Raw genomic sequence first — 20,409 nt, 5'->3', positions numbered from 1 at the left:
CACCAGAGGAAATAGTTTCTCTCTATCGACCCTATCAAATCCTTTAATCATCTTAAACCCCTCGATTAGATCACCCCTTAATCTTCTTTATTGAGGGGAATACAAGCCCAGTCTGTGCGACCTGTCGTCATAAATTAATCCTTTTAACCCCGGTATCAGTCTGGTGAATCTGCGCTGCACCCCCTCCAAGGCCAATCTATCCTGAGGTGCGGTGCCCAGAACATCTCCATCCTGGCAGACATCACTGGATAGTGATCAGGCGTGGGGAATCCTGGCTGGATAGTGATCAGGCGTGGGGAATCCTGGCTGGATAGTGATCAGGCGTGGGGAATCCTGGCTGGATAGTGATCAGGCGTGGGGAATCCTGGCTGGATAGTGATCAGGCGTGGGGAATCCTGGCTGGATTGTTTCCTATATTGGGTGAGGACAGGATCAGGCTCAGTTGTGACTCTCAGCGAGTTGGATAGCACTTGGGCAAGAATTGGGGGGGGGGGGGGGGGCTGTAGAACAGAACCCCAGCCAGCGTGAAGTGGGGTCTTCAGGGGAGGGGTAGGGGGACAGAAAGAGAGGAAAGGAAAATTTGAAAGTTTTCAAGATGTAACAAAAGTGTTTTTTTTTCCCCTGGAAGGTTAACTAACGCCACTCCTTGAATGTGTGTTTGTACAGTTCTGAATGATGAGCAGGCACAGTTTCTCCAAGAACTGGTGGGACCGGTCAGCAAGTTTTTCCAGGTAACTTATTTTAATCTATACAAGAAAACAAATCACTAGACATTCTCCTGGAGCATTATCTGTGCCAGCATATAGTTCTCACAACCAACAATCAATCAATCAATCAATCAATCTCTCTTTCTCTCTCCCTCTCTCTCTCTCTCCCTCTCTTTCTCTCTCTCCCTCTCTTTCTCTCTCCCTCTCTCTCTCTCTCCCTCTCTTTCTCTCTCTCCCTCTCTTTCTCTCTCCCTCTCTCTCCCTCTCTTTCTCTCTCTCCCTCTCTTTCTCTCTCTCCCTCTCTTTCTCTCTCCCTCTCTCTCTCTCCCTCTCTTTCTCTCTCTCCCTCTCTTTCTCTCTCCCTCTCTTTCTCTCTCCCTCTCTCTCTCTCTCCCTCTCTTTCTCTCTCTCCCTCTCTTTCTCTCTCTCTCTCTCTCTCTCTCTCCCTCCCTTTCCCTCTTCCTCCCTTTCTTTCTTTCTCCCTCCCTCTCTTTCTTTCTTTCTTTCTCCCTCCCTCTCTTTCTTTCTTTCTCCCTCCCTCTCTCTTTCTTTCTCTCTTCCTCTCTCTTTCTTTCTCTCTTCCTCCCTCTCTCTCTCTCTTCCTTTCTTTCTCTCTTTCACTCATATACACACTCTTGCCTGACGCTGCAGGTCTGGAGTCCCCCAGCAGAGGGCATTCAACCTCTCCTGTCACTGGACATTTTTTTTCGTGATTAAAAAGTCTATGAATACTCGACATCTGAAATAAATGGGAAACTGCTGGAGATAAAAGGCCGTCCATCAGCAGCTGAAAAGAGAGAACGAGAGGTTAATGCTTTGGGTCAAGTTCCTGGTTCTGATGGGGGTCTCTGAATGAACCATTAGCCACTCTGCTCTTTCCAGATGCTTTGTATTTTCACCAGTTTCTGTCCCTGGAGATCCTAAATCAGCAGCTGGAGAAGGATCTCTACAGCACCTTGGGATGTTTTACTACATTTAAAGGCGCGATATAAATGCAAGGAGTTTTATCTAGCTTCCAAAGCAGGGCTTTCGAGCAGCCTCCTAGCATTTTTGGACTCTACTGGAATCAAGGAATATGGGGATCGGGCGGGAAAGTGGAGTTGAGGTTGAAGATCAGCCATGATCTGATTGAATGGCGGAGCAGGCTCGAGGGGCCGAATGGCCAACTCCTGCTCCTGTTTCAGGAATGTTGACAATACTGAAGAGGAGCAACTGCATTCAAGTGAAAGTTTGTGAATTAAAGTGGATAACACAATGGTTGTGCAATTTGCACTAAGCATCCAGTGTGCAATGGGAAAAACTCACACACCCTGATCTAAAAGTGCAAACGTGCCCTCTTTCGTGCTGCTTCTCCTCCTTGCTCTCTCCTTATTGAGCGGCTCCACCCGAATGGTTCTCATCCCTCTCTATTTTATCCATACTGCTAAAGCCACCTGAAGTTTGCTGCCTTGCTCCTCCTGTGTCCTAAATACTCTGTCCTGCTACAGTCCTCCTGCTCCCAAAACTGTGCAACTTCTCGAAATCTTCCCTTCCTCCTACAATCCACAAGGCTTTTAAAACCCCAGCCCTGGGCTTTATAAATACAGGCATAGAGTACAAAAGCAAGGAAGTTATGATGAACCTTTATAAACACTGATTTGGCCACAACTGGAATATTGGGTCCAATTTGCTTAATCACCGCACTTTAGGAAGAATGTGAAGGCCTTAGAGAGGGTGCGGAAAAGATTTACTAGAATGGTCCCAGGGATGAGGGACTTCAGTTACTTGGATAGACTGGAGAAGCTGGGGTTGTTCTCCTTAGAGCAGAAAAGGTTGAGAGGAGATTTGATAGAGGTGTTCAAAATCATGAACGATTTAGATAAAGTTAATAAAGAGAAACTGTTCCCATTGGTGGAAGGGTCGAGAACCAGAGGACACAGATTTAAGGTGATTGGCAAGAGCCAAAGGCGACATGATGAAAAACTTTTATACGCAGCGAGTTGTTATGATCTGGAACGCGCTGCCTGAAAGGGAGATGGAAGCAGATTCAATCATGGCTTTCAAATAGGAATTCGATAAATACTTGAAGGGAAAAAATTTTTGCAGGGCTATGGGGGAAAAGAGCAGGGGAGTGGGACTAACTGGATTGCTATTACAAAGAGCCAGTACGGGCTCGACGGGCCAAATGGCGGCCTCCAGTGCTGTAACCATTCTATGATTCTAGTGCCACCTAACCGTTACTTCCTGATTTATCTCACTTCCCACCCTTTCCGACCTTGGTGCTGCCCTGCACTTCCCAGCACCCTTGTTCCTCAACAGAGAAACAGCCCCAAGGCTGCCTAGTGGCTTTTTGCTGATTGAGGCAAGCGTTCTGCCTGTGGTGCTTGTGGTATTCTAAACAACAGCAACTTGCACTTATACAGTGCTTTTAACGTAGTAAAACGTCCCCAGGCGCTTCACAGGAGCGATTATCAAACAAAATTTGGCAGGAGCTACATAAAGAGATATTAGGACAGGTGACCAAAAGCTTGGTCAAAGAGGGAGGTTTTTAAGGAGCGTCTTAAAGGAGGAGAGAGAGGCGGAGAGGTTTAGGGAGGGAATTCCAGAGCTTAGGGCCCGGGCAGCTGAAGGCACGGCCGCCAATGGTGGAGCGATGGGAATCGGGGGGATGCGCAAGAGGCCAGAATTGGAGGAGCGCAGAGATCTCGGAGGGTCGTAGGGGCTGGAGGAGGTTACAGAGATAGGGAGGGGGGGCGAGGGCCATGGAGGGATTTGAAAACAAGGATGAGAATTTAAAAACCGAGGCGTTGCCAGACCGGGAGCCAATGTAGGTCATCCGGGTAATCTTTGCAAACGGCAGGTGGTACGGTACGAACGAGCACCCCAAATGTGGACCTTGACCTTTGCCCCTGCAGGAGGTCAATGACCCAGCAGCAAACGACGCTCTGGAGAAAGTGGAGGACAGTACAATGGAAGGTCTGAAGGAGATGGGGGCGTTCGGACTGCAGGTGCCGTCAGAGCTGGGAGGCCTTGGTCTCACTAACACGCAGGTAAAACAGACGGAGGGGCGGTGTGTGTGTGTGTGTGTGTACAGGCATTAGCAGCAGGCGCGAGCACCCAAACTTTGTTCACAGTGGGGGGTTTTATTTCCCTGCCAGTTTTATCTCCTCGAGGAAGCACTTCTTCACACAAAGGGGATTGGAAATCAGGAACACTCCCCCGCCCACAAAATGCTGTTGAGGCTGGGAGTCAATTGATAAATCTATCAATCTCCGTCTTGAAATTTTGTTGGGTAAGGATGTCAAGGGTTACGGAACCAAGGCGGGTAAATGGAGTTAAGATACAGACCAGCCACGATCCGATTGAATGGCGGAACGGGCTCGAGGGGCTGAATGGCCTCCTCCTGTTCTTATGCCCCTTCCTCCCTGAAGGTGGGATGCAGTCCCACTGTTGCGCGAAGCCGCCCGCACCCCCTCGCCCCTTGTTGGGCCAACTCGAGTCAGAAGGATATTCAACCACTAGGGGCATCGCAGCTGAGCCCGTGGGCGTTGTCTTCACCGAATGCCCGCGCCCGCACCTTCTATCTGGGTGGTGGTGGGGGGGCGTCACCGGGCAGGAATCAGGAGCTGTTCTCTGGCCGATTTGGTTTTTCTCTCCCCCCCCCCCCCCCCCCTCCCCCCCACTTCCGTAACGCACAGGAGTCTGAGAAAGATCGTAATGGTCTTGCTGCCTTTTTGGTTAAGGACAAGTAACTCGGCACAAAGCAAGGATCGAGCCTGGCGGACCGTGTGGCTCAGTACCGCACCGCTTGGTGCATTTACTCGCCAAGCCGGTGTGGGGGGGGGGCGCCAGTATTTACCAGACGTTGCTGGGACTGTGAGACGTTGAGGTACTCTCCGTTAGAGGGCAGTACATCAGTTCGAACATCCTGAGGCTTCGTTTGAAGAATTGTGTTTTTTTTTCTGCAGATGAAGGATATGCGAACCTGAATCTTCAGAAATAAAGCCGGTGTGCACTTACCTCTCCGGTACAGTGGATGGGGAGGTTGCAGGTCTTTCCACTGCTTTGCATTCCCATCTCCTGAGTGGAGAATTTTTCAATGAAGTTTTATTTTTCCATCTCCCAGCCCCTTCCTTCCCTGATTTTCAGATAAGAATCACTGAATTGTCCGGTAACTTCTTCATTGCCTCTCTGGTCCATCACTGTACTGTAAGGCATTTCACAGTCTGCCCTCCCGTTACCGCTGTCAGGTGCTGCTCCTCAGGCAGCTTGTTCCAGTGGCCATTCTTATGTGTGAGAGGGTGCCGTGGGTGATTTACCAAAATGGTCCCAGGGATGAGGGACTTCAGTTATGTGGAGAGACTGGAGAAGCTGGGATTGTTCTCCTTAGAGCGGAGAAGGTTAAGGGGAGATTTAATCGAGGGGTTCAAAATCATGAGGGGTTTTGATAGAGTAAATAAGGAGAAACTGTTTCCAGTGGCAGGAGGGTCGGTAACCAGAGGACACAGATTTAAGATAATTGGATAAATACTTGAAGGGGAGAAAACTTGCATGGCTCTGGGGAAAGAGCAGGGGGGGGGCAGTGGGACTAATTGGATAGCTCTTTCAAAGAGCCGGCGCAGGCACGATGGGCCGAATGGCCGCCTCTTGTTGTGCTGTATGATTCAACGTGCTGCGCTGCCAGATGTTGGGACTCCATTTTGAGCCGGAGGCCCCTTCTGTCTCCCGGATTGGCATCAGCAGAGCTGAGAAACGAACCTTCACTGGAGGAAAGAAAAGTCCGAGGCCAGCGCGTGCGAGCACAGGACCCTGCCCGCGGCCGCTGCCCGTCGTGAGGAGAGCTGGCTGGATTTTGTGCATGTGCCAAGCGTCACCTTGTGCTTAAATGAATAATGTTTTTTTTTGTTAGTATGCTCGGCTGGTTGAGATTGTTGGCATGCATGACCTGGGTGTGGGCATTACTCTGGGCGCGCACCAGTCCATCGGCTTTAAAGGGATCCTCCTGTTTGGAACCGATGCCCAGAAGAAGATGTATCTTCCAAAGCTGGCTACAGGTATGCAGCAGTGACGGAGGGTTCGGTGGGGGGGGGGGAGGGAGGGAGGGGGGGAGTCGCTTGGCGAGACCCGAACATTTCATCACTTGAGACCAGCATTCAAATCTAGTCCACAGTGGAAGTTTCCTCTCCTCTGCTGGGTGTAAGGGTCCTTTGTGAAACCTGGTTCCTGTTAGGCAGAAAAGTATGTTGAATTGGAGGCGAGTTGCAGTTTCATCCGGAGCCGACTGATGTGGGAGGTGGAAAAATGTCACACTATGCTGTTGGGGACAGTGTAGAGGGAGCTTTACTCTGCATCTAACCCGTGCTGTACCTGCCCTGGGAGTGTTTGATGGGACAGTGTAGAGGGAGCTTTACTCTGTATCTAACCCTGTACCTGCCCTGGGAGTGTTTGATGGGACAGTGTAGAGGGAGCTTTACTCTGTATCTAACCCGTGCTGTACCTCCCCTGCGAGTGTTTGGGACAGTGTAGAGGGAGCTTTACTCTGTATCTAACCCTGTACCTGCCCTGGGCGTGTTTGATGGGACAGTGTAGAGGGAGCTTTACTCTGTATCTAACCCTGTACCTGCCCTGGGAGTGTTTGATGGGACAGTGTAGAGGGAGCTTTACTCTGTATCTAACCCGTGCTGTACCTGCCCTGGGCGTGTTTGATGGGACAGTGTAGAGGGAGCTTTACTCTGTATCTAACCCTGTACCTGCCCTGGGAGTGTTTAATGGGACAGTGTAGAGGGAGCTTTACTCTGTATCTAACCCGTGCTGTACCTGCCCTGGGAGTGTTTGATGGGACAGTGTAGAGGGAGCTTTACTCTGTAAGTAACCCGTGCTGTACCTGCCCTGGGAGTGTTTGATGGGACAGTGTAGAGGGAGCTTTACTCTGTATCTAACCCGGGCTGTACCTGTATCAGAGGCGTGATTAATGATGTTAGCTCTTGCGTTTGAGCACAAAAAGATATCTTTTGATGCAGGCATCTGGCCACTTGCATCCTTTTCCACCTGAGAAATCCCCTGGGAGGACTTGTAGGCATTGTCCCATCCGTAGTATTGTGTAATGATGTGCCATCTATGTTCTCACATCCCACAAACTCTAAATCAGCGTTGCTCAGTAACTTCTGCTTGATCCCAGCCAGTGCCCTGCTCAAGGCCCACGCTCGGTGCGCTGTTTGGTGGAGTGACGGGATGCCAGTCTCTTTCCCCACAGTTTGATCAATACGGCCCCTTTCACGTGCTGTATGGGAGCTGGGATAACCCTGCCTCCAAATATCATTCCCACGTCTTCTTTCACTGGAGGTGAAGGAGCAGCACTTAACCCCAACATCCCACAACCGGGCAGGTCTTGAATGGAAGGATAGGGGGACCTGCAGGAGGAGGTTTACCCAGGGACTCGGGCGAAGGGGAGGCAGTCCCATTCCCCCCCCCCCCGGCTTGTATTCTGAGTGTCACTGACCTAAATATTATCTTACCTTTGTTATATCCTTGCCCCGCCCCCATCCTCCCAAAACAGAATTATTCCATATGTTGTCAGCCGTGGCTCACTGGGTAGCGTCTCGCCTCTCGGTCAGAAGGTTGTGTGTTCAAGTCCCGCTCCAGAGACTTGAGCACAAAATCCAGGCCGACACGCCCAGTGTCAGTGCCGAGGGAGCGCCGCGCTGTCGGAGGGTCAGTACCGAGGGAGCGCCGCACCGTCGGAGGGTCAGTACCGAGGGAGCGCCGCACCGTCGGAGGGTCGGTGCCGAGGGAGCGCCGCACTGTCGGAGGGTCGGTACCGAGGGAGCGCCGCACTGTCGGAGGGTCAGTACCGAGGGAGCGCCGCACTGTCGGAGGTGCCGTCTTTCGGATGAGACGTTAAACTGAGGCACTATTTCGAAGAAGAGCAGTAGAGTTCTCCCCGGTGTCCTGGCCAATATTTATCCCTCAACCAACATGACTAAAAGCAGATGATCTGATCATTTATCACATTGCTGTTTGTGGGAGCTTGCTGTGCGCAAATTGGCTGCCCCGTTTCATAGGTTACAGCAGTGACTACGCTTCAAAAAGTACTTAATTGGCTGTGAAGCGCTTTGGGGCGTCCTGGGGTTGTGAAAGGTGCTATGTAAATGCAAGTTCTTTTTATTTTCTATTTTGCCCAGGTGAGACCATCGCTGCCTTCTGCCTGACCGAGCCCGCGAGTGGCTCTGATGCAGCCTCCATTAAAACCACCGCCGTCGAAAGCAGCTGCGGAAAATACTACACCCTGAACGGGGGCAAAATCTGGATCAGGTATGGGGTGGGGTGTCGGGGGGGGTCACCTGGCAGAGTCGGGGGTTGTAACCACAGACAGTGATGAAAGGGTAAACAGTGAAAGATTGCTCCCACTGGTTGGTGAATCGTGCCCGGGGGGACACAAACCGAGGATTAGCACTGGAGGAACGAAGGGGAAGTTCGAAGAAATGTTTTCACACGGAAGGTTATGAGAACGTGGGACTATTGAGGCAGACACTGTACCATCACTTAAAAAGGAATTGAACAAGGATTTGAAAGGGACGAATGCACACGGGACAGGGCAGGGATTAGAGTGGACAACAGTTTGCATTTATATGGCGCCTTGGCTTTTTACAACAATCCAGCAGCTTTGCCTTTTTTTTTTGGTGCAAGCCCACACAAAGCCCAGAGATACTGGCCCAGAATTTGCTGGAGTTGGGCACCTCAGAGTGTTCCCCCGTTAGTTAGACTCTTCCCTGCAACCTTCAGCTCGCATTTTTATTTTTGCCCTGTAAGTTGCTGGAAGTGCGAGCTGATAACGGGGCATCTGGGGCCTTAGTGAGCGACGGGGGCCAACAGTCTGTCTCCGTAACCAGTGAGATTTAAGGAATGAGGAACGACTGAGAAGGAAAGAGGGTGAATTAGAGTCAAACCAGGTACAGAAAGAGAAATAAAGAGAGGGAAAGAAAGATTGGATTAAAGGAGAGAGAAAAGAGACAGAAAGGAAAAGTAAGAAAAAAAAAATTTTTTTAAATACTTTAAATCTCTAAGGTGAATTTACTACATGCAGGAAAGAGACTGAACAGCATTTCTGGCCAGAGAGGTTGATTGGCATTGCATCACATCATTAAAAGGGTACGCACGCTGTTAAGTACCAGCCCTAATGTTCTGCGGCGAGTTTAATGGGCAATTAATGCGCAAATGCAGCAACTTCACAAAACTCACGGGGAGGTTGAGGGTGAGATGTCGCTTTCGCGAGGCTAAACTCGCAATTCACGGCATATCTCTTCTTCGCCTGAGTTTGCTGGCTGATTTGCGCGTTAAGAACGGCCTGGATTGTGAACTGAACTCGCTGTCATTTTTTCCAGCAAGATTTGGACCATTGAATGTCAGTCTCACAATTTGCGATGCTGGGATTTGTACACCCAATCTCCATCTCCATCTCCATTACCACCGGGTTACTGTGTCCCTGATCCATCGGAGCACTGATGCTTTTAATTTTAAAAAAAAACTCTTGTAGCAGTTCATGTGTGTACGAGCACGACGGTAACCCTGTAATCGTACCTGTGTGTTTTGGCAGTAACGGTGGCCTGGCGGATATCTTCACCGTGTTCGCTAAGATGCCGGTGAAAGACGAAACCACCGGTGAAGTGAAGGACAAAATCACCACGTTCGTTGTGGAGCGAGGTTTCGGTGGGGTGACTAAGTAAGTTGTGTACGTGTTTAATGTGTGTGGCTATGAAACCTCGCGTCTCTGCCCGTTTCTAGTCAGCTTGCTCCATTCGAAACTCCTGTCTCCGCATTTATAGTGTAAACTTCCTATGTAAACTTGTCACACTGTAACTGCACTCTTTCCCCGCCACCCCCCCCCCACCCCAGTGAAACATATTAGCGCCCCCTGGCAGGAGGATGCAATTACAGTGTAACAAGTTTACATAGGCAGTTTCCATTATAAATGTGGACGTATTATGGAAATATAAACATAATGTATGACTTTAAGATGAAGACTGAATTACATCTGCACATCCTGCTCTAATTATCCCCCCTCCCCCACCATCCCCTTAGCCTGAACGTTACACTTGACGCTACACATTTTCAGTCAAGAAATGGGAGATCAACGTGTAATATATTGACAATAAGGAGAAAACTTGCATTTCCACAGCCCCTTTCACCACCTCAGGATGTCCCAAAGCGCTTCACAGCCAATGAAGTACTTTTTGAAGTGTAGCCACTGTTGTAATGTAGGAAACGCAGCAGCCAATTTGCACACAGCAAGATCCCACAAACAACAATGTGATAAATGACCAGATAATCTGTTTTTTAGTGATGTTGGTTGAGGGATAAATATTGGCCCAGGACACCGGGGAGAACTCCCCCTGCTCTTCTTCGAAATCCACCTGAGAGGACAGACGGGACCTCGGTTTAACGTCTCATCTGAAAGACGGCACCTCCGACAGTGCGGCGCTCCCTCTGTACTGCACTGGGAGTGTCAGCCTGGATTATGGGGCTCAAGTCCCTGGAATGGGACTTGAACCCACCACCTTCTGATTCAGTGGTGAGAGTAATGCTGCCCACGGCCGACACCGACCATCGCACATCTGCGTCCGTTCCTTTGTCCACGTTTATAATGGAAACAGCCTATCTAAACTCGTTACGCTGTAATCAAACCCCCCCCCCCCACCGCCCGCCTTTCCCCCGGTGTAAAGTTCTTCTACCCTCAGGTTTCTCCCCTCCGCTCCTCTCCTGAATACGGTGGTTCTCGCGTGGGGGGATCGCAGCAGAAACCATTCCTGACCTCGCGCAAAATCAACGCACAAGCACATTCCAGCAGCAGTCCTGAAACGACAGCGCCTGAACAGATCTGACACGCTGGCTGCGTCCGATTCATCTTTTTCCTCTCCTTCCCCTGGCCTAGGCCCACCGCAGCCAATTACAGCCCCCCAAAGGCTGCCACGGCTGAGAACTAATTCAGCGCAGAGCGAGATATCGAGCTGTAGAAAATTCTAATAGTGACGATTACAGATCAGCGAGAGAATGAAGTGTCTTCGGTTGAAGGCATGGACGGCCTGAGGAAAATCAACTGAAGTGTCTCCGTCACTGGTGGATGTGGCGTGGAATCATACAGCACAGAAGGAGGCCGTTCGGCCCATCGTGCCTGTGCCAGCTCTTTGAAAGAGCTATCCAATTAGTCCCACTCATCCTGCTCTTTCCCCATAGCGCTGCAAATTTTTCCCCTTCAAATATTTATCCAATTCACATTTTGAAAGTTATTATTGAATCTGCTTCCACCGCCCTTTCAGGCAGCGCGTTCCAGATCAGAACAACTCGCTGCGTAAAAAGATTTCTCCTCATCTCTTTTGCCAATTTCCTTAAAACTGTGTCCTCTGGTTACCGACCCTTCTGCCAATGGAAACAGTTTCTCCTTATTAACTCTATCAAAACCCTTCATAATTTTGAACACCTCTATTAAATCTCCCCTTAACCTTCTCTGCTCTAAGAAGAACGATCCCAGCTTCTCCAGTCTCTCCGCGTAACTGAAGTCCCTCATCCCTGGTACCGTTCTGGTAAATCTCCTCTGCACCCTCTCCAAGGCCTTGACATCCTTCCTGAAGTGCGGTGCCCAGAATTGGACACAATACTCCAGCTGGAGCCTAACCAGTGATTTGTAAAAGTTTAGCATAACTTCCTTGCTCTTGTGCTCTATGCCTCTATCTCTAAGCAGCACTGATCTCTCACCGTCCTCTGGCGTTTGCGTTACAGTGGCCCGCCAGAGAAGAAGATGGGGATTAAAGCCTCGAACACAGCAGAGGTTTACTTCGATAACGTCAAGGTCCCGGCCGAGAATATTCTGGGAGAGGTCGGTGGCGGGTTTAAGGTGGCCATGAATATCTTGAACAATGGGCGCTTTGGCATGGCAGCTGCTCTCTCTGGGACCATGAAAGGAGTCATCGTCAAGGCTGTAAGTTATCCCTGAAACCGTTCCGAATGACAGCTCTCTCACTTCCACTACCGGCCAATAACTTAACGGAGTCACTCGACCTTCAGTGATACTAAACAATGACATCTTTCTTTTTTAAACATGTATCTAGTTCTAAAGAGAAAAGGAACTTGCATTTCTATCGTGCCTTTCGTGACCTCAGGACGTCCCAAAACGCCAATGGAGTACTTTTTTGAACTGTAGTAATGTAGGAAACGCAGCAGCCAATTTGCCCACAGCAAGATCCCACAAACAGCAATGTGATAATGACCAGATAATCTGTTTTTTGTAGTGATGTTGGTTGAGGGATAAATATTGGCCTCAGGACACCGGGGAGAACTCCCCTGCTCTTCTTCGAAATAGTGGCCATGGGATCTTTAACGTCTGTCCACCTGAGGGGGCAGATGGGGCCGCGGTTTAAAGTCTCATCTGAAAATCAGCCCTTCCGACGGCACGGCGCTCCCTCGGTCCCGACCCTCCGACGGCACGGCGCTCCCTCGGTCCCGACCCTCCGACGGCGCGGCGCTCCCTCGGTCCCGGCCCTCCGGCGGCGCGGCGCTCCCTCGGTCCCGGCCCTCCGGCGGCGCGGCGCTCCCTCGGTCCCGGCCCTCCGACGGCGCGGCGCTCCCTCGGTCCCGGCCCTCCGACGGCGCGGCGCTCCCTCGGTCCCGGCCCTCCGACGGCGCGGCGCTCCCTCGGTCCCGGCCCTCCGACGGCGCGGCGCTCCCTCGGTCCCGGCCCGGGAGTGTCAGCCTAGATAATGTGCTCACGTGGAGTGGGGCTCTCATTGTTGTTTCTGGGAGACTGCCGATTTTCGCTACATTACAACTGTGACTACACTTCAAGAGGTACTTCCATTGGCTGTAAAGAGCTTTGGGACGTCCTGAGGTCGTGAAAGGCACGATAGAAATGCAAGTTCTTTTGTTATGTAGCGTAGTTTATATTTGATAAACTCACTGAGCCCTGGTTAGTGTTTTAATCAAGAAGAGTTGCTGAGCTGCAGAGACCAGGAAAGTCCCAGGTTCATTCTCCCATCTCTGCTGAGTGAGCTGATCTCAACTGGGGGCAGTAGGATTTCACACTGCACGTGATTTCAGCTTCCCTGAGATTAAGGAAGGGAAAATCGGCCCGGTTTCCCGATCACCGTCCAGTGACTTCTGCTGGAAGGTAGACGTGCGAGGATATTGGGCCAGGGCAGGAAGTGCTTGGCTGCGATTACCCACCGCCCACCAGTACTGAATAGTTTGCTGACACTTGCCAGCAGCGTTTGCTGATAGGTGCTATTGCAAAGTACCAGAGAATGCAAAAGTTTTCTTTTTTATTTCATTCTTGAGGTATGGGGGTCGCTGGCGAGGCCGGCATTTATTGCCCATCCCTAATTGCCCTTGGGAAGGTGGTGGTGAGCCGCCTTCTTGAACCGCTGCAGTCCGTGTGGTGACGGTTCTCCCACAGTGCTGTTAGGAAGGGAGTTCCAGGATTTTGACCCAGCGACGATGAAGGAACGGCGATATATTTCCAAGTCGGGATGGTGTGTGACTTGGAGGGGAACGTGCAGGTGGTGTTGTTCCCATGCGCCTGCTGCCCTTGTCCTTCCAGGTGGTAGAGGTCGCGGGTTTGGGAGGTGCTGTCGAAGAAGCCTTGGCGAGTTGCTGCAGTGCATCCTGTGGATGGTACACACTGCAGCCACAGTGCGCCGGTGGTGAAGGGAGTGAATGTTTAGGGTGGTGGATGGGGTGCCAGTGTCCTAGGGAACTGTCGTCCCACAGGAGTCAGCGCCATCAGTAATGTAGGAGGGAATATTGGCGAAGGGAGGTGGGGTGGGGGGGTGGTGGTGAGAGCACACAGTGTTTTTTTTTTCTCACAGGGCTGCTCATGGGTGGGGAATTTCCCAGCCCACTGCGGCTTTTCTGTCACTTCTGGGTTTTTTTCTTTCTGTCAAAGCTGCTGGGCTCAGCATTGTCAGTTGGCCAGCTGCGACTGGTTGTGGGGAGAACTGAGCCTTGTGACAGGATGTGCAGGGCACCATTATTTTTGGATTCTGCTTGTTTGGTTTTGCCGCCCTGCGATGCGCTGAGATGCTAATCTGAACTGTGGCCTGCTCGCCTCACGTGCTCGCTCGATCTTGCGTAACTATTCTTCCTGACCTGATTTCTGTCACTGAATTTCCCACCGCAAATTTAAAAGAATATCAAGTAAACATTATTAAACAATCTTTACTGATCTTTCTTGCCATGTTTTATATTTCAAATTCTTTTGCTCTCTCCTCACTTTCCCTCTCTTCTCCCCTCCCCCCTACCTTGCATTTATATAGCACCTTTCACAACCTCAGGACGTCCCAAAGCACTTTACAGCCAATGACGTACTTTTGAAATGTAGTCACTGTTGTAATGTAGGGAAACACGGCAGCTGATTTGAGCGCACAATCCAGGCTGACACTTCCAGTGCAGTATTGAGGGAGCGCTGCGCCCCCGGAGGGTGGGCGCTATGGGAGCGCTGCGCCGCCGGAGGGTGGGCGCTGAGGGAGCGCTGCGCCCCCGGAGGGTGGGCGCTGAGGGAGCGCTGCGCCCCCGGAGGGTGGGCGCTGAGGGAGCGCTGCGCCCCCGGAGGGTGGGCGCTGAGGGAGCGCTGCGCCCCCGGAGGGTGGGCGCTGAGGGAGCGCTGCGCCCCCGGAGGGTGGGCGCTGAGGGAGCGCTGCGCCCCCGGAGGGTGGGCGCTGAGGGAGCGCTGCGCCCCCCGGAGGGTGGGCGCTGAGGGAGCGCTGCGCTGTCGATGTAAACTTCTGCTGTGTTGGACGCTTTAATCCCCATCTTCTTCTCCGGCGGGCCACTGTAATGCAAACCCCAGAGGACGGTGAGCTCTCGGTGGAGATTAGCGCTGCTTAGAGATAGAGGTAAAAGATCCCGCGGCCACTATTGGAAGAAGAGCAGGGGGGAGTTCTCCCCGGTGTCCTGGGGCCAATATTTATCCCTCAATCAACATCACTAAAAACAGATTATCTGATCATTATCACATTGCTGTTTGTGGGATCTTGCTGTGCGCAAATTGACTGCCGAGTTTCCTACATTATAACAGTGACTACACTTCAGAAAAGTACTTAATCGGCTGTAAAGCGCTTTGGGATGTCCTGAGGTGGTGAAAGGCGCTGGAGAAATGGGAGTTCTTTTTCTTTATCAAATCTTAAATGAGGTGCGTGTTCTGGGCACCATCTCACCGGCAGGCAGCTTGGAGAGCAATTGTCCCACAGCCTTTGTCTGTGTTTAAAGAAGTTTCCTGTTCAGTATTAGTACTTGATAGGCTGTTATCAGTGTCGAATCTAATAACTCACTGATCTGCTCTCCGATTATTGTGCAACTTTTGAAATAAACATGTGTTGTGGTAACAGTTAAAATGCAGTTTGCCGCCTGGGTGGGGAACAGTACTGGTGTGGGCCGGGGAGCCCGTTTTAAAACATTTTTCTTTTGCAATGTAGCCGAGGTATTAAAGGGGGAAAGGTTATTTTTAAAATTAAATGTTTAGCCTGCGAATCAGTGTTGCTGATATTAGTTGTAAACAATTTTACAACAGCAAGTTATAGTCCAACAAATTTATTTTAAATTCCACAAGCTTTCGGAGGCTTCCTCCTTCCTCCATTCCGTTCACCTGAGGAAGGAGGAAGCCTCCGAAAGCTTGTGGAATTTAAAATAAATTTGTTGGACTATAACTTGGTGTTGTGAAATTGTTTACAATTGTCAACCCCAGTCCATCACCGGCATCTCCACATCATGGCTGATATTAGTGGGTGACGGGTTAACAGATTTTTTTTTAAATTCATTCTCGGGATGTGGGTGTCGCTGGCAAGGATACAACTGAGGGGCTCACTAGGCCCACTTCAGAGGGCAGTTAAGAGTCAACCACGTTGGTGTGGGACTGGAGTCACCTATAGGCCCAGACCGGGTAACGGTTTCCTTCCCTAAAGGACATTAGTGAACCAATTGGGTTTTTACGACAATCTGACAGCGTCAGAGTCACTTTCACTGAAACCAGCTTTATATTTCCAGATGTTTTAAACTTAATTCAACTGCGTTGGTGGGGATTTGAACTCCCGTTCTCTGCAATATTTGGTACAGGCCCCTGGATTACTCATCCAGTGACATAACCACTAGGCTGCCATGCCCACTCGCTTTATCTGCCATCTCGAAGGAGGTTTTAAAAGCAGCTTTAAACCCATTTATTCTCATTTGAATCACTATTTCACCAGAATACTGGGTGAAGGACCATTCACATTATCAGCAGCAACACGTTTGTGGGCTTTTTTTTATATATTAAAAAGCTTCCAATTGCAGGTGGGGGTGTTACCCCTATTACTGGGTTTCTTCCCTCTCCCCCCCCCCCCCCCCCCCCTCCAAAACCAGTTTCCATCCCTTCTCAGAGAGCACTGCCTCAGACTTGGGATTTGGGTCCAATGTCTCCTCAAATCACTCTTAATATTTCTTCCGGGGGCTCACTCTGAGCGAGCGAGGGACGCTGAGTGTTGGCAGGGTGTTAGGACAAGAGCTGAGTTTAACGACCACAAACACACTTTTGCCAGCAGAGACTTTAGATTGCGATTGAGAGCAGAACCCTAGCGGATTCTTTTCTTTGACCTCCTCGATGGGGGTGCCGGGGCCAAGTTTAGTTCCCCCCTCCCCCGGCCAAATTCCTTAATTTCTGTACTAGTTTTCCCATCACTTGGTGTACGTTGCTTCCAGAAAGGTCCAACTTTGAATCCCTAAACACATTTGCGGGCCTTTGGGGGAAAGAGCAGAGGGGGAGTGGAACTAATCTGATTGCTCTTTCAAAGAGCTGGCACAGGCACGATGGGCCGAATGGCCGCCTTCTGTGCTGTCTGATTCTTTGAAATAAATCGGAGGCTATCTGCCCGCGCGTGCGCGTGCCCGTGTGCGTGTGTTTTTGTAATGCTCAGGTTGTTTCTCGCCCTGTTAGGTTGACCATGCTGCTAACCGCATCCAGTTTGGCAATAAGATCCACAACTTTGGTGCCATCCAGGAGAAGGTGGCTCACATGGCGATACTGCAGTACGTGACTGAGGTAAGGGCACAACTGGGCGCCTACCCCTCGCAGTGAGGAGCGCAGGCGCTCAGTCTTCAATTTTATACCCGGTGACTGCAGTTTACCTTCTGTTATCGATACAACGCAGGTGCAGCGTAGATCCCTCTGAAAGGCAGAAAGAACTTGCATTTCTAGAGCGCCTTTCGTGACCTCAGGACGTCCCAAAGCGCTTTACAGCCAATTAAGTACTTTTTGAAGTGTAGTTACTGCTGTAACATAGGAAACGCGGCAGCCAGTTTGTGCACAGCAAGATCCCACAAGCAGCAATGAGATAATGACCAGATAATCTGTTTGGTTGAGGGATCAATATCGGCCCCAGGACACCGGGGAGAACTCCCCTGCTCTTCTTTGAAATAGTGGCCGTGGGATCTTTTATGACCGCCCAAGAGGGCAGAAGGAACCTCTGTTTAACGTCTCATTTGAAAGACGGCACCTCCGACAGTGCAGCGCTCCCCCTCAGTACTGGCACCGGGAGTGTCGGCCTGAATTATGGGGCTCAAGTCTCTGGAGTGGGGCTCGAGCCCACGACCTTCTGACTCAGAGGCGAGAGAGGGAGAGAGAGAGCTCCCCACTGAGCCCCGGCTGACTTCAGGAGAGGCAGAAGGAAAGAGCAAAGAAAACAGCAGCAGTGAGATTCAAGTCTCTGAACACTAATGATGTTTTATCACCTCCCCCCCCTCCCACAGTCAATGGCGTACATGATCAGCGCAAACATGGACTCAGGAGCCACCGAATTCCAGATTGAAGCAGCCATCAGCAAGATCTTTGCGTCTGTGAGTGTTACTGCGTGTTTGCACTGTGGTTACATGTTAGGACCATCTGTAACAGTAATCTGGTTTAAACATAGTGTCAGCGATCCCGTTTCTAGTGCAGTAAGAAGTGCATCGAGTTTGCTCAGGTTTAACTAACCTGAAATGTACCGTTCGCTGCCCAGGCAGCCACAGTGCTTTGTATTTTAATAAAGGACGCACACACGGTTAGCTGCTGAGCAGCATGGCTGGTTCCCACTCGATCTGGGGACTGAAGTCAATTGTCGCCCCCGCCCCCCCCCCCCTATCGCTGTCCCTGGCTGAGATCCAACTGGAGATTGAACCACTGGGACCTTTCCTGCTCTGTGCAGCTGAGCTACTCGCGGATAAATTCTCCGAACCATTCAGGGAATTTTCTTTTTACTGCGCTTTTTTTTTTAAAAGACACTCCCCTTGGGTTTTCACAGCAGAAGAGATTTCTCCCTCACTCCTCGTTCTGCCCTGTATTGCGGCTGAGCCTGGGGTTTTACGAATCGGCACGTAACACCCAGTGGTACGGTCTCTCAGCGCACCCACGTGCTGCTCCAACTCACGTTTGAATAAAATAGAAAGCAAGAACTTGCATTTCTCCAGCCCCTTTCACCGCCTCAGGACGTCCCAAAGCGCTTTACAGCCAATTAAGTACTTTTTGAAGTGTACTCACTGTTGTAATGTAGGAAATGTGGCAGCCAATTTGCGCACAGCAAGATCCCACAAACAGCAATGTGATAATAAGCAGATAATCTGGGTTTTTTTTAGTGATGTTGCTTGAGGGACAAATATTGGCCCCAGGACACCCTGCTCCTCTTCCAATAGTGGCTGTGGGATCTTTTACATTCACCTGAGAGGGCAGACGGGGCCTCGGTTTAACGTCTCATCCAAAAGACGGCACCTCCGACAGTGCAGCGCTCCCTCAGTACCGACCCTCCGACGGTGCGGCGCTCCCTCAGTACCGACCCTCCGACGGTGCGGCGCTCCCTCAGTACCGACCCTCCGACAGTGCGGCGCTCCCTCAGTACCGACCCTCCGACGGTGCGGCGCTCCCTCAGTACCGACCCTCCGACGGTGCGGCGCTCCCTCAGTACCGACCCTCCGACGGTGCGGCGCTCCCTCAGTACCGACCCTCCGACGGTGCGGCGCTCCCTCAGTACCGACCCTCCGACGGTGCGGCGCTCCCTCAGTACCGACCCTCCGACGGTGCGGCGCTCCCTCAGTACCGACCCTCCGACGGTGCGGCGCTCCCTCAGTACCGACCCTCCGACGGTGCGGCGCTCCCTCAGTACCGACCCTCCGACGGTGCGGCGCTCCCTCAGTACCGACCCTCCGACGGTACTGCACTGGGAGTGTCGGCCTGGATTTTGTGCTCGAGTCTCTGGAGCGGGATTTGGACCTTTTGACTCAGTGCCGAGGGAGCGCTACCCACTGAGCCACGGCTGACACCCCTCTTGTGTAAAAGTGTGACATACTATCACACATTTACATGAGGGGCTTACCATTCTCCTGCTGTTGGTTACAATCCGCCAGATGTTTGGGGAATGCCGAGCAATAAAATGCGAGTCTGCGCATCTGCCCTGGATTAAGGTCCCTTGTTACACCACAGTAAGCGGGCGGTTCGCAAACTTCCCTCTAGCAGTTGGGCGACTGACGATCGATGACTAGATTAAGAGGGGAGGCTGCGGGAAACGGAGTTCACGCTGCCTGAGACGGGAATGATTCAAAGGAGGTAAAGTGAAATTCCCCCTTAAAATCAAGCTGACCCTGCTCACAATCTCTCCGCAGGAGGCAGCCTGGACTGTCACTGACGAATGTATTCAGCTGATGGGCGGGATGGGGTTCATGAAGGTCAGTGCTGGATTATTAATGAGCCTCTTGCAATTGTATGTCTATGTCTGTCTAGAGCAAAGGTCAAGAGTGAAAGTCTCACTTGAGCCAACTGGAGTGTGTGTATCAAATTCAGAAAACAGCAGCAAATCACAACTAGAATCGCACAGCACCGAAGGAGGCCATTCGGCCCATCGTGCTATCCAATTAGTGTCAAAGCAGTGTTATGAATGATGCAAGTGCTGGAAAGTGGGATTAGGCTGGATGGCTCATTTTCGGCTGGCACGGACACGATGGGCCGAATGGCCTCCTTTTGTGCCTTAAATTTTCTATGATTCTGTTCTATGATTCTATGCTGAATAATTGTTGTTATCTCCATCAGTTTGCTGACACTGGCGATTCTTATCTTGGTTAAACATATTGCTGTATGAACAGGAGAAACTCTGTTATCTCAGACCTCATCTCCAGCACGGAATTATTTCAAAATATTTCATTTACAACAACAGCAACTTGCATTTATATAGCGCCTTTAACGGAGTAAAACGCCCCAAGGCGCTTCACAGGAGCGATTATCAAACTAAATCTGACACCGAGCCACAAATGGAGATATTAGGACAGGTGACCAAAAGCTTGGTCAAAGAGGTAGGTTTTAAGGAGCGTCTTAAAGGAGGAGAGAGAGGCGGAGAGGTTTAGGGAGGGAATTCCAGAGCTTAGGGCCCAGGCAGCTGAAGGCACGGCCGCCAATGGTGGAGCGAAGGAAATCGGGGGATGCGCAAGAGGCCAGAATTGGAGGAGCGCAGAGATCTCGGAGGGTTGTAGGGCTGGAGGAGGTTACAGAGATAGGGAGGGGGGCGAGGGCCATGGAGGGATTTGAACACGAGGATGAGAATTTTAAAAGGGAGGCGTTGCACTGTTTAGCGCTGTGATCTAACCGGTTTTCTCTGCCGACAGGATGCCGGGGTTGAACGGGTGATGAGGGACCTTCGGATCTTCCGCATTTTTGAGGGAACGAATGATATTCTCCGGCTTTTCGTGG

The 20,409-nt window shown here is 51.0% G+C and overlaps 1 protein-coding gene across 1 annotated transcript in view; it reads left to right on the top strand.

Moving 5' to 3' along the window:
• LOC137302327 (very long-chain specific acyl-CoA dehydrogenase, mitochondrial-like) overlaps positions 1-20,409 on the top strand; it is a 43,600-nt gene that overhangs the window by 22,496 nt on the left and 695 nt on the right. The window contains exons 5-14 of the mRNA XM_067971963.1: positions 667-731; positions 3,602-3,736; positions 5,596-5,740; positions 7,868-7,997; positions 9,280-9,405; positions 11,460-11,658; positions 16,639-16,743; positions 17,451-17,537; positions 19,332-19,394; positions 20,325-20,405. Of these exons, the coding sequence (XP_067828064.1) occupies positions 667-731; positions 3,602-3,736; positions 5,596-5,740; positions 7,868-7,997; positions 9,280-9,405; positions 11,460-11,658; positions 16,639-16,743; positions 17,451-17,537; positions 19,332-19,394; positions 20,325-20,405 (1,136 nt within the window). The remainder of the gene's footprint in view (positions 1-666; positions 732-3,601; positions 3,737-5,595; positions 5,741-7,867; positions 7,998-9,279; positions 9,406-11,459; positions 11,659-16,638; positions 16,744-17,450; positions 17,538-19,331; positions 19,395-20,324; positions 20,406-20,409) is intronic.

The sequence above is a fragment of the Heptranchias perlo genome, chromosome 35, assembly GCF_035084215.1.
Source record: "Heptranchias perlo isolate sHepPer1 chromosome 35, sHepPer1.hap1, whole genome shotgun sequence".
Lineage (NCBI taxonomy): Eukaryota > Metazoa > Chordata > Chondrichthyes > Hexanchiformes > Hexanchidae > Heptranchias > Heptranchias perlo.
Note: the sequence above shows the minus strand (reverse complement) of the source record. Positions and strands in the feature narration are given on the sequence as shown.